The 13,468-nt window shown below is 25.0% G+C and overlaps 2 protein-coding genes across 2 annotated transcripts; one reads left to right on the forward strand and one right to left on the reverse strand.

The window, feature by feature from the left end:
• The first annotated feature begins 1,332 nt into the window (after positions 1-1,332).
• Positions 1,333-7,372, forward strand: LOC123271144. The gene is made up of 4 exons (XM_044737373.1): positions 1,333-1,817; positions 1,976-2,163; positions 3,960-4,281; positions 6,174-7,372. Exons 1-4 carry the CDS (start codon positions 1,661-1,663, stop codon positions 6,293-6,295), a joined length of 789 nt encoding a protein of 262 aa, XP_044593308.1. The 5' UTR covers positions 1,333-1,660; the 3' UTR covers positions 6,296-7,372.
• A 198-nt stretch (positions 7,373-7,570) lies between these two features.
• On the reverse strand, positions 7,571-12,250 carry LOC123271138 (flap endonuclease GEN). The gene is made up of 6 exons (XM_044737361.1): positions 11,927-12,250; positions 11,569-11,857; positions 10,449-10,726; positions 10,192-10,266; positions 9,958-10,120; positions 7,571-8,487 (listed from the first exon to the last, which is right to left on the reverse strand). The coding sequence occupies exons 1-6, from the start codon at positions 12,082-12,084 to the stop codon at positions 7,687-7,689; spliced, it is 1,764 nt and encodes a 587-aa protein (XP_044593296.1). The 5' UTR covers positions 12,085-12,250; the 3' UTR covers positions 7,571-7,686.
• Between the last annotated feature and the right edge of the window lie 1,218 nt (positions 12,251-13,468).

Raw genomic sequence — 13,468 nt, forward strand, 5'->3', positions numbered from 1 at the left:
ATCAATCTAAAGAATAATGACTTTTAAACATATTCGTGATAATAATGCATAAGAAATAAATTAATAAAAAAAAAGTGTATTTGTAATATTATAAATACAATTATTTTTTTATCCAATACTTAATCAACAATAGAAGCTTTTTATTTTTATAATTTTTCCTTTCTTTTATTGTATTGTAATTACTTAAAACGAAAGTATAAAACCGAGCTTAGTAATTTTCGGTGCAATTAACATTTTATTTATAATTTATTTTTAGGGTCGTATATTTTGTTAACTACGCTGTACAACAGTTGCATTTATATTTATATTAAAAACTTGCTATGTTTTTATTTTAAATGACGAAAAAAATCATTTTAATAATATAATTACGCATTAAATTTTTTTGAATGGTTTTTTGTATTAAAAAACAAAATGTTGTACTGTGTTTCCATACTTTTATTATTGTTATTTAATTATTACTGTTATTATTGTTATTGTTGTAATTGTTGTAGCCATTTTTATTTAAAATTATTTTAATTAATCTTAAAATTAGTACTTCTTTTTTATTTGTAATGAGCATGTCGGATTATGATTTATTTATTAAAATAACGAGAAGCGTTCAAGTATTTTTAATAAAAAAAATTCAAGTAAACAATATTAAATATTGTTCATAATCAATGCAAGTCATAAATGCAAATAAATAAATAAATAATGTACCTATAATTGATTTAAAAAACAAACATTGTAAATATTAATAAATCAATATTTATTTAATAATTAATAATAAGTAATATAAAAAAAAAAAAATGATAATTCATCAATAAATGTGTTGTGATGTAAATTATTTTGTATTTATCGCCGTAACTTTAATACTTTATCTATCAAATTAAATACACTTAAGTAATTAATAATTATCAGTAATTACCACCCGATATATTTCCTTTCGTCTTCCATAAAATACTCATAGCCAATAAATAATAATAATAATTTTTTATTTTATTTAAATCCAATTTTTTTTATCCCGCATTTTACTGATGACAATAATTTATTATTATTATTATTATTTTAAATTATAATATTTATAAAAACTATACAATAAATGTGTTTCAATGTCTTTGTATCTTAAATTGTGATTATTGATCAATAAAAACGATTGTATACAAAAATTTAATTATTTATCAATCAAAAAATTAATTTTATTTTTACTAAAAATTTTTTTTTTTTAATTTTTTGATTAAAAAAAAAAAAAACAAATATTGTAACAGTATAATTGAATATGTTAAGCCAATATTGTATTATATGGTGAATATTCTGCAATTGCGCAGAGTAGCAACTCTACTTACTGACGTACAAGTTAAATCAACCACCAGTGGTCCATCAAAGCCCACCCCTAGTTGTAACAAGCGTAGTAAAAAATTTCCGAGCACCTTTTATATTAATTTTAATAAATAAGTGTGTAAATAAATAAAAAAATAATAAAATTAAGTTAATAATTTAAGCCTAAAAAAATCAATATTTGTTAGCGGCTCAATTTAATATAATAAAATTTTAGGGGTGAATCCTACTATTTGTAAATGCAATGTCAGAATACCGAGTCGTCGCTCCAATATGCGACTGTGAATTATTATTAAATTATTTAAGTTTATTATTTAAATTATTTAGTGACTTGTGAATAATAATTATGATACACGTGTCATCACCGACAGCACAAAAGTTTGATCGAGTTAAACGTAAGGGTGTAGCGTTTTTATCTGGATTATTTAGGACCAAACGGCTGATTGTTGGGATGAAGATCGACGAGGAGGACGAAATGGAACGACCTAGAATTGAAACACCTGGTGAGTTTTTTTTTTTTATTTTTTTTTTATTGTACTTACTATTAATTATTGAAGGTGGGATAAAAAATTAAATACTTGGGGGTGAATACTTTTTAAAGTGTCCTAGGGAGTGTTTAATCGATACTGTAAAGCAATGTAATGTTATTAATTATTCGCAGCGATAGTTTCAAACAGGATTCCGTCGAGCTTGAGTGTTGCCGCTGTCGATGTTGTACTCAGCCCGTCGTCAGTGAGTCAGTCTTCACCCTCGCATTCAATTCTCACCCTCACGCCGGGACGGACACGAAACATTGATCAGGATATGGAAGCTCTCCGTTTAAGTCGACAAGATAATCCATTTCTGCAGGTAAACACTTTTTTTTAATACTTTTGTTTTTTATCCGGAGATTTAATTTAAAAAAATTTTTTAGTTTGAAAATTCAAGTATACAGAGAAAAAATTTATTTTGGAAAAAATGAATTTTTTATTACAAAATTAATTTGTTGAAAAATTTTATGTCAGCTAAAATAAAAATTTCTATCACAGTAATTTTTTTTATGAAAAAAAATATTTCAGTTTAAAAATCTAAGTACACTGAGAGAAAAAATTAATTTTGGAAAAAATGAGCAATTTTTTATTACAAAATTAATTTATTGAAAATTTTTGTCTTAGCTAAAATAAAAATTTCTATTGAGTAATTTTTTTTATAAAAAAAAATTTTTTTAGTTTAAAAATCTAAGTACACTGAGAGAAGAAATTTATTTTGGAAAAAATGAGCAATTTTTTATTAAAAAATTAATTTGTTGAAAAATTTTATATCTTGACTAAAATAAAAATTTCTATCATGGTAATTTTTTTGATAAAAAAAAAATTTTAAATAAACAGCTTGTCAATTTTTATGAAAAATTGTTTTTTTTTAAGTCAAATAAAATTTTTTTCAATAAGAAAGTTACTGTGAAAAAAATTATTATTTTTCCAACTAAGAAATAAAATTGGTAATTATTTACAAGTGGGGTCAACCCCATTTTGAGCTATAACTAGGTGAAAAATTAACAATTTTTAATTTTTTTTATTCTGCTTGTTCTTACGGCGGATTTGTGATAATAAATGTCGTGAAAGAAAAAATAAAGATTTCGTTAGCTTTTTTGACTTCAAAAGTTGGAAAAAATTTTGGCTCTCATGTTTTTCGATAAAATTTCTATTTTATCTTTTTTTGATATTTTTTATATATTTTATTTTTAAAAAGTACACAAAAAAACGAACAATCAAAAAAAAAGTTGAATACTACAATTTTCTAAAAAATTTATAAATTTTTTTTGAAAATTTAAAATTGTGATAAATTTTTTTTTTAAATGTTTATTTTTTTATGTATTGTTAAAAAAAAAATGTATCAATAAAATCGAATAGAAATTTCGTTCAAAAAAATGATAATTAAAATGGTTGACCCCACTTATAATTATTTACCATATAATTATCAAAATTTCCAATAAATTAATTTCTTGTCACAATGCCAATTATTTTTAAAATATATTTTTTCTCTTAGTATAAATAATTATGGTACTAAAATTGAGAGACATCTGATGATTAAAAAAAAATTTTTAACAAATAAATTATAACAAGAAAAATGTATTTTATAAATTCCATTTTTAGACGCTCTAAAAAAATATAAATACAATTTGTTAAAAATAATTTTCTAGACCTAGTTTATTATTTTAAAAAAAAAAAATAAAAATTGTCAAGTGTCTGCTAATTTAAGTGACATAAATAATTACAGAATTAAAACTTACTATTAAGTTTTAAGAAATTAATTAAAAAAGTTTCAAACTTCGGGTCAATATAGAGATGCAATTAAAAATGTATTCATTGAGTTAAGATTGAAATTTATTTTCCCACAACTGACTGGACAATAATTTAAATAAAGACTAGCAATAGTTAAATATTTCTAAAAATAATTCAAGGTCTATGCTGTAATTATTTAAATTATTTTAGTTTAAATCAATAATTTAAAATTCGGTTTGCGGCACAAAAGCGTTGTTACATAAACCACACTTAAAATTTTAAATATTTACGTAATTACAAACCTACTAAGTTAGCTGGAGGTTGAATATATAAGCAAAAAATATTTATATATATAGATGAATTTGTATATATACATTTATACAGATTTTAGCCAGCCGTGAGAGCCTAATAGAATCAATGGAAGAGTCTGAGTCAGACGATGCAATATTAATGTCCCAAGAATTGGGTGACGCGGACCCGCTGACATTAGCTCAAGTCCACGAGCATCTTGTACGAAGCCCACCACCTGCCTCGTGGCCTATGACACCCGCCTTTCCCTTCAGTCCAGTACCCGTCGATAATTCGTGTCCGCTAGCGATTACACGCTACAAGACTCCAAGTCCTTCAAAGAACACTTGCTGCAAGCGAGACCGCATTACGGATTCAAGTACGCTATCCAAGAGTGAGCCTTCAAATGACCTCAGGGGTGGGTACCTACAAATTTAAAATACATTATAATGATTATGAACTAGCATAGCAACCTTGCAGTCACTATGTGACTGCAGTGGATTGTGAAATCTAAATAAATATAATTTTGCTTTATTATATAATGACTTTTGTCAAATTGCACTGTACTTTCTTAAATATTGACGTTTTTAAAGATATAAGCTCATCCCGATATTACACTCATCAAGAGCTTTCATTTGAGTACCCACATGCACTTTTCATATATTTGATATATTTATATATTATAAATATGATATTTCTCATATTTTTAAAATATGTAAAATATATAAAAAAAATCGTGTGGATATTCAAATGAAAGGTCTTGATGAGTGTAACGCCAGGATGAGCTTATATCGTAAAAAATATCATTAGTAGACAAAATACAACGTCATTTCTTCATAAATGACATTTTTTTTAGATATAAGCTCATTCTGATGTTACGCTCATCAAGAGCTTTCATTTGAGTACCCACATGCAATTTTCATATATTTGATATATTTATATATTATACATATGATATTTCTCATATTTGAGAAATATATCAAATATATGGAAAAATTGATGTGGGTACTCAAATGAAAGATCTCGATGAGTATAAAATCAGAATGGACTCATATTTACGAAAATTTTAATAATTAAGGAATGACCTTGTATCTCGTGAACTATTGACATTTTTAAAGATATAAGCTCATCTCGATGTTACACTCATCAAGACCTTTCATTTGAGTACACACAAAATTTTTTTCATATATTTTATATATATGATATTTCTCATATTTGTGAAATATATAAAATATATGGAAAAATTCATGTGTGTACTCAAATGAAAGGTCTCGATGAGTATAAAATCAGAATGGACTCATATTTACGAAAATGTTAATAATTAAGGAATGGCTATTGTATTTTGTAAACTAATGATGTTATTAACTATATAAGCTTATCTCGATGTTACACTCATCAAGAGATTTCATTAGAGTACCCACATGCACTTTTCATATATTTGATATATTTTTATATTATATATATATATATATATATATATATATATATATATATATATATATATATATATATTTCTCATATTTGTGAAATATATCAAATATATGGAAAAATTCGTGTGGATATTCAAATGAAAGATCTCGATAAGTGTAACTCCAGAATGAGCTTATATCATAAAAAATATCATCAGTAGACAAAATACAACGTAATTGCTTTATAAATGACATTTTTTTAGATATAAGCTCATCCTGATGTTACGCTCATCGAGACCTTTTATTTGAGTACGCACACGATTTTTTTCATATATTTTATATATATGATATTTCTTATATTTATGAAATATATAAAATATATGGAAAAATTCATGTGGGTACTCAAATGAAAGGTCTCGATGAGTATAAAATCAGAATGGCCTCATATTTACGAAAATGTTAATTAAGGAATTACTATTCCATTTTGTAAACTAATGATGTTTTTAACTATATAAGCTTATCCCGATGTTACACTCATCAAGAGCTTTCATTTGACTACCCACATGTACTTTGATATATTTTTCATACATACATATATATATAATATATGAAAAATTGATGTGGGTACTCAAATGAAAGGTCTCGATGAGTGTAGTATCGGAGTGAGCTTATATCTTCAAAAATGTCAATAGTTCACAAGATACAAGGTCATTTCTTAATTATGTATTTAGAGATAATTTTTGAATGCAGCCTAAATGCTTATCATAATAAATTGACTGTCAGTGAGAATGATATGAAACCTTGAAAAGGCACAAATTCAAGTCAAGACTTTTGCATTGACAAAGTTTTTGTTATTATCTTAATAATATAAATTATTATAAAATATAAATTAATATTTTAGTTACAGACCGGCATACGCACACATTTTCTTTATTAAATCCAACTCCGATCCGAACATTATCCGAAGTACGACGGCTTCACAGGTCTGCCGATGACAATGTTCAATTGATGTCATCTGAATAATTATTTTATCAATAATAAATAATAGACTACTTTCACAACTAAGTAATACATACAATAAATACAATTCCTTTGAATCTCTTGTCTAAATAACATCAAAGATATTTTTAGCCAGAGCTTAATAATTTTTAAATAAATTCGAAAATAATTACGAAAATTTTATTAAAAAATAAAAAAAACTCTGGCTAGTAATATCTATGCACAAATTTTTAGTTTATAAAAGTAAAAAATAAATTTTTAAAAATAAGAATATTACAAACAATGCAATTGATATACAAATTTATGTATAGTCACTCGTACTCAGTACAATTTATTTATAATTTATATTTATAAAGATGAATTTTACAGTATTATTTTTATAAATGATACTTTTTTTTTTTTGTTTTAAATCAGTCGCACATAATTAGTAGCTCAATAATTGTTTTAACGAAACATGAGTCGATTATCCAGGCCTAGTTATTTAATTATTTTAGTTTGTTAAAGATTTATAAATAAATTTATATATTATTAAATGTATATTGTCTAATTATAACGGTGCTAATTGTGCAGATATTAATTTTATTGAAAGAAAATCTATGGTAAATAATTAATAATTATTTAATAGTTTAAGTTAAATACTCAACTCTAAACTCCATCTACTTGTCTAATAGTTGATTATTTGTAGTTATTATATATAAATTTAAATGACGAAAGATTATTTAATGAGTCTCGTTAATGCGAGAGTATTAGTGGAATTTATATAAGTGATTTAGAGTACTTTATTATATTATTAAAAAAAAATCTATTAAATTTTTAATAACCCAAGTGACTTGGCCTTTAAGAATTGAAATTTATTCATCACTTGTATTACGTTATTATTTACAAATTAAATATTATTAATAATAATATGTATATAAATTGTATTCAAATTTCAAAATATTAAACATTATTTATTATTATGAGATTACCGGGTATTAAGTGCGGATTACATATATATATTTATATATAAATCCTGCGAAAAAAAAAAATTCGTCTTTAGATCGTTAAACGCTGGTATTATTTCAATATTTGTTAGAAAATTAATAAAGAGTTGACAAATAATTTATTGTCTATTTTTATTATTTGTTTTTTAAGTATATTTTTCACTACGTTATGTATAAAAATAATTACGATTTTATTTTTAGTTACTACAATTTTAATATCACCCATTTAATGGCCATAAGATCGTAATTATAAACTTACAAAAAACTTACAGTAATTGATACTTTTTTCGACATAGTCAATGATTATATATTATAATTATAAATTAATAAAAATGACTCAAAAACGTTTTTACCAAATTTTTATGAGTTGATAAATTTACAATTTATCAATTCAGTGATCTTATGGAATTAAATATCATGAAACGAGTGATATTATTTAATACGATCACTCAAAGGGATGTAGGGAATATCAAATTCATCCAAGTCATCCTTTAATGTCGTGTTAACAGTATCATCATCAATTTTATCAACAGCCTTCGGAGAAGAAATATCAATCGGCTCCTTGTGAGCTCCGTCTAGATGCTGATACATTTTTTCTACAATCATCGACATGTTGGGAGAGTCTTCATCTACGTCGGTTGAAAAATCCTGCTCAACTAAATCATCAAACAAGCTGCTGACGGAACCATTTAACTCGGTGAGCTTCAAATTATCCTGACTGCCAGACTTTCTGGTGTTTTTAGTCTTCATGAAGAAATCATAGATTTTTTTCTCCTGAGTCTCCTCGGGTTTGGCTTTAAGTTTTCTGCTGTTCTTCGGCTTCACCACGTTCTCCTTGTCACCCTCCACGGGCTTGGGTTTCTTGCGAGATTTTTTTTTTGCATTCTTCGCGTCTTCAAAGCCCTCGACTAAACTAGGATAGACTAATTTAACAAGATCAATTGGCTCGAGAGTTGTTATTAAATTTCTTTTACAATTATCCTCCGTTTCTTCCTCTCCTAATTTGATAAAGCATTCAATCTCGCTGATTACTTCCCACTCTATTTCGTAGTAACAGACCGATTGGAGAGTCCGAATTTTTTTAATTACTTTCGGAATTAATTCCTCAGTCGACGCCGTCCCCGGTTCCGGAGTCTGCTTTGATTGGTTTTCGATGTGCCATCGCGTTAATAGTGGGAATACTTTTTCGATAGTGTAGTCTGCGGTCCACTTTAATTTCTTCTCCATAAATTTCTTTTTAAAAATACAATCATGTTATTATTAAAAAAAAAAAAAATAATTTAAGGTAAAAGCCCCCATCATTATCAACACTAAGAGTGATCATGAATATTTGAATTTTTTTATCGTGTTTTAAATCAATATTGTCAACTTTTTTTTATGGGACATCTCAATCATTGTTTTTATGTATATAATTTAATTAATTAACTTTAATAGCAATAAATTTAATAATTATTATATCAACTTAAAACCAACAGGTTGAATGTATGTATTATTGACAGCGCAAAAAATTCAAAGAGCCGATTATTGACATACCATTGACACTATTATTGACAGGTTTATTACAGTTAAATTTATATTAACAATAATCATTTTTACTAACTAATGCAAAACTATCAATAATTTTTATTATTTTAAAACTCGTTTAAGACTTACACGGAAAGAACAAGATGACACTGGATATCATTCCTGATTATTCTGTGATATTTGTGATGAAAAAAAATTTCAGGTAGTAGTTAGTATAATCCAGATTATACTGAGTGATATCTGGATTATACTCATTGTAATCTCCTTTTACCCAGTAATATCTCTGATTATACCGTGTAAAATTACACTGGATATAATCCGAGATAGTGTCCTGTATAGTTTGGATTATACTCAGTAGAATCTTGGATTATACCCAGTGATATCTCCGGCATTTTTTTTCTAACGCCTGCGCACTTAGAATTCATATCTATTATGTATTTTAGATATTAGGATAGTCAAATATTGTTTTAAATACTATCTGAAATTTTTTTTCACCACAGATATCACTGAATATAATTTGGGATGATATCAAGTGTCATCTTGTTTTTTCCATGTAGTATTTCTATATTTTTTATCAGGATTTTTTTAGCAAATTTTTCTAGTCTCAAATACTTTGATTCTTATAAAATCACATGACAGTATGTAAACATTAATACGTTGATATGTATGTTGAGGGGTTTAGGTTATCCTACATTATGGGCTATGTCGTTAGTTGACGCAAGTTAATTTTTGTGTCCCAATCATTGACATCCGCTATTTTAAAATTAATTTAAACTCGATAAAGTATAAATAAATGATTATATAGTTATTTAGACTACAAATAATCTAAAATAATTTAAAGCAAAGCAATTACATAAAGAAAACATTGAGAAATCTGGATTTGAAAATAAGGTCTTTGTTGACGATATTGTTTAGAAATTACAAACGTATAAGCAGTTTTGTTCTACTTGAAAAAATGAAATTTTTTTGCGGTAAATAGTTTATACCTTGGAATTAAATTTTACTATTTTTAAATTTTAAAAATATGTAAAATTGTCAGGAAATATCAACAATTGTGATTGTTAACAGATTTTAATAATGAAATAATAAAATTGAATAGGATGTCAATAGTGGAGGCCCTGTCAATAATGGGTGCTTTTACCTTATTTTTTTACAAAATTTTAGACAAAAAATACTTACAACCAGCTCTAATACATTGGGACACTCCCACTTAGTAATTGTTCTTGGTACCTTGCCTTTGCGTACCGTAAACTCATCTATTAACTCTTGATTCGGGAAGCTATCAATCGCGATACACTTTTTACGAATCAATAGTTCATTTGATATCAATTTTTTCATTTCACTGCAACAAAATTTCATTTATTGATACACAATCACAAAATCTAATCATTAAAAAAATTTAATTAATCTTACTCTGAAATATTTTTTGACGCAGCAACAGCTGTTTCTAATTTATAAATACTTCCGTCAGTTCTCCAATTTTTGAGCCTGAAAATTGAGTTACATAATTAAGACCATAATTTTTTTTTAATTTAATAACCCTCAGTAACAATCTTATTTAAATTTAAAGACTTACAAGTTCTTAAGGTTCTTAAATATTTTTTACCTTAGAACTTTTAAAATTTAATTAAAATACAGAAAAAAAAATAGAATATTAATAATGACAATACCTATTTAAGATATCTTTTTCATTAGCTGCTCGAAGTAATTTAATAGCTCCTTCCTTTCCAACTCCAGGAATTCCAGAATCATAGTCACAACCACACAACAATGCCAGTCCAATCATCTTATTGCGACCAATACTGTAAATTTTCTCTATCCTCTCCAATGAGTACTCTTCAACTGAACTACCAAACCCTATTTTATCAGTTATCGTGAAATTTCTGTAGACTATTTTTGCTCCGTACAAAAAACAATCGCTGTCTTGCGTTATGCATCCGTCGACCAGCTAAAAGCAATCAAAAAATTAAAATAAATAAATGGTGCCAAAATTAGTTAACATTAAGTTAAATAAAATAAAAAAATTTATTTTTTATTGAAAAAATTATTACAAAAAAATAAAAAAAAAATTTTTATTTGTAAAAAACTTGGAAATATTTTTTAGTTTTAATTAATAAATTAAAAAAAAATTAAAAACGTCGGTTGACTTTAGTATTATTCAGAATTAGCAGACATTAAAAAAAATTTATTTTTTTTTAAATAATTTGAGTATAAATAAAAAAATATTTTGAAAAAATTGCTCGTATAGTTTTAAAATTTTCTGCATGTAGAATTTTTCTTTATATTTTTTTTAAATAAAAAAAAAAAAAATATGAATATTAAGTTAGGCGGCATCTAAAAATTTTTATAATTTTTTTTATTGTAAAAGTTATTACAAAAAAATTAAAAAATGAAATTTCATTTGTAAAAAATTTGAAAAACTACACGCGCAATTTTTGAAAATTACTCTTTATTTCTAATTTAATGAATAAAAAAAAATTAAAAATTAAAGACGTCAGCTAACTTTAGTATTATAAAAAAAATTATAAAAATTGTCAAATATCTGTTAATTTTATTTATAATACTAAGCCGACGTTTTTAATTTTTTGATTTATTTTCAATAATTAAATTAGAACAAAAAAATATTTAAAAAAAATTGCACTTACAGTTTTTCAATTTTTTTATGAATAAAATTTTTTTTTATTTTTTTGTAATAATTTTTTCAATAAAATAATATTCTAAAAATTTTTAGATGTCGACTAACTTAATTTTCATATTTTATTTTCAAAATAAATAAAATAATAATATTACCCCGTCCTGATTCAAATAAGCACACATAGCTTCAGCCTCTCCATGTGCTTTGACACAAGTGAGCCCCATCAAATTCAACATCATCTTACAATCATTGACCGTGCGATTGAACATATATCCGCGGCCATTAGACCTCTGATTATCTTTCTTAGTCTCAGTTTTCTTCTTGTTACGCATCTGACTTCTCTCGCGTATGACATCGTGCTTCAGAACCGGAGCTGTGCCCTCGAGAACGAACACTGGGTTTATGCCGTTCATCAGCAGAGCGACAGTGCGGAAAAAAATGTTTCTGAAAATAAAAATATCATAAATTATATTAATTATATGACGGATAAATAAATAATAATTGAAATCATACCTCAGATGTTTATTCAAGCAACCATCGTCGGGACCGACAGTGGAACTATCAACAATCCAGCAACTGAGATCGACAGCAACACTTTTCCCACGTAATTCAGCCAGAGCAACAGCTTTGCTCAGCGGCGTTATTATATTCCACAGTCCTGTTACGCCCATTGTCTTATCTCAGCTGTTATTAATTAAGTATGAAACGTCACTTTAACTAACTGATTAATTAATTAATTTAATTTGTTTGTTTATATTTATTATGTACATACTGCCGACATGCCGACATTAATTGCATGTACTCGTGACGTAGATTCACGGTTTTTCAGTTACCGACTTAATATGGCGGGCAAGATTATTTTTGTGGTTATAATTCTCGACGGTGGCGGCGCTGTCTTCTTTATTGGCCAGATGTGACGTTTGTAATGACACTGAAGTTGAATGAAATTAAAATTATAATACTAAAGTTAGCCGACGTTTTTAATTTTTTAATTTTTTTTAAATAATTACATGAGAACAAAAAAATATTTTTAAAAAATTACACTTAAAGTTTTTCAAGTTTTTTACAAATGAAATTTTTTTTCTTATTTTTTTGTAATAATTTTTTTAATGAAAAAAATTATTAAATGTCGCCTAATATAATTTTCATATTAAAATTAGCTGTCACTTGACAATTTTTTAATTTTATTTAACAAAAAAATTTGTTCAAAAAAATTATTTTTTAAAAATTGCATTTTTAATTTTTTTAAATTTCTAAATGTCAATTTTTTTTTCTACTTTTTTGTCATCATTTATTTGTTAAAAAAATTTTTTAAATGATTAAATATCTGCTAAATTAATTTTCATTGAAGTTGACAGACATTAAAAATTTTTTTATAATTTTTAAAGCAATTAAATTATTATAAAAAAAAATTTTATTAAAAAATTCCAGATGTGAAAATTAATAAAAATTGTAAGTGAAAATTTTTAGAAGCATTTTTTTTTTGTAATTGTTATGATATTAAAGTTAGCTGTCACTTGACCATTTTTTTAATTTTATTTAATGAAAATAAAGTTAGCCGACATTTCAAAATTTTTATGATTTTTTTTATTAAAGAATTATTACAAAAAAATAAAAAAAAAATTTTTCATTTGTTAAAAACTTTAAAAACTATAAGTGCAATTTTTTAAAAATATTTTTTAGTTATAATTTAATAAATTAAGCAAAATAAAAAAATCAAAAATGTCGGCTAACTTTATTATTATTTTTATTTAACAAAAAAATTTGTCCCGAGAAATTATTTTAAAAAAATTGCATTTTTAATTTATCAAATTCTCTAAATGTCAATTTTTTTTCTTATTTTTCTTTATGCAGTAATTTTTTTATTAGAAAAATTCTTAAAATTTTTAAATATCTACTAAATTAATTGATTTGTTGTTAAAATTTTTAAAATTGACAGCTGACGACTAACTTCAGTGTTATCTTTCGTAAGAACTACTTGGAACAAAAATATAAAATTCCAACAATTAAAAAAGACTAAATAATTAAATAAAATTTTTTTTTTTTTATAAAAAT

The sequence above is a fragment of the Cotesia glomerata genome, linkage group LG9, assembly GCF_020080835.1.
Source record: "Cotesia glomerata isolate CgM1 linkage group LG9, MPM_Cglom_v2.3, whole genome shotgun sequence".
In the NCBI taxonomy this organism is placed as follows: domain Eukaryota; kingdom Metazoa; phylum Arthropoda; class Insecta; order Hymenoptera; family Braconidae; genus Cotesia; species Cotesia glomerata.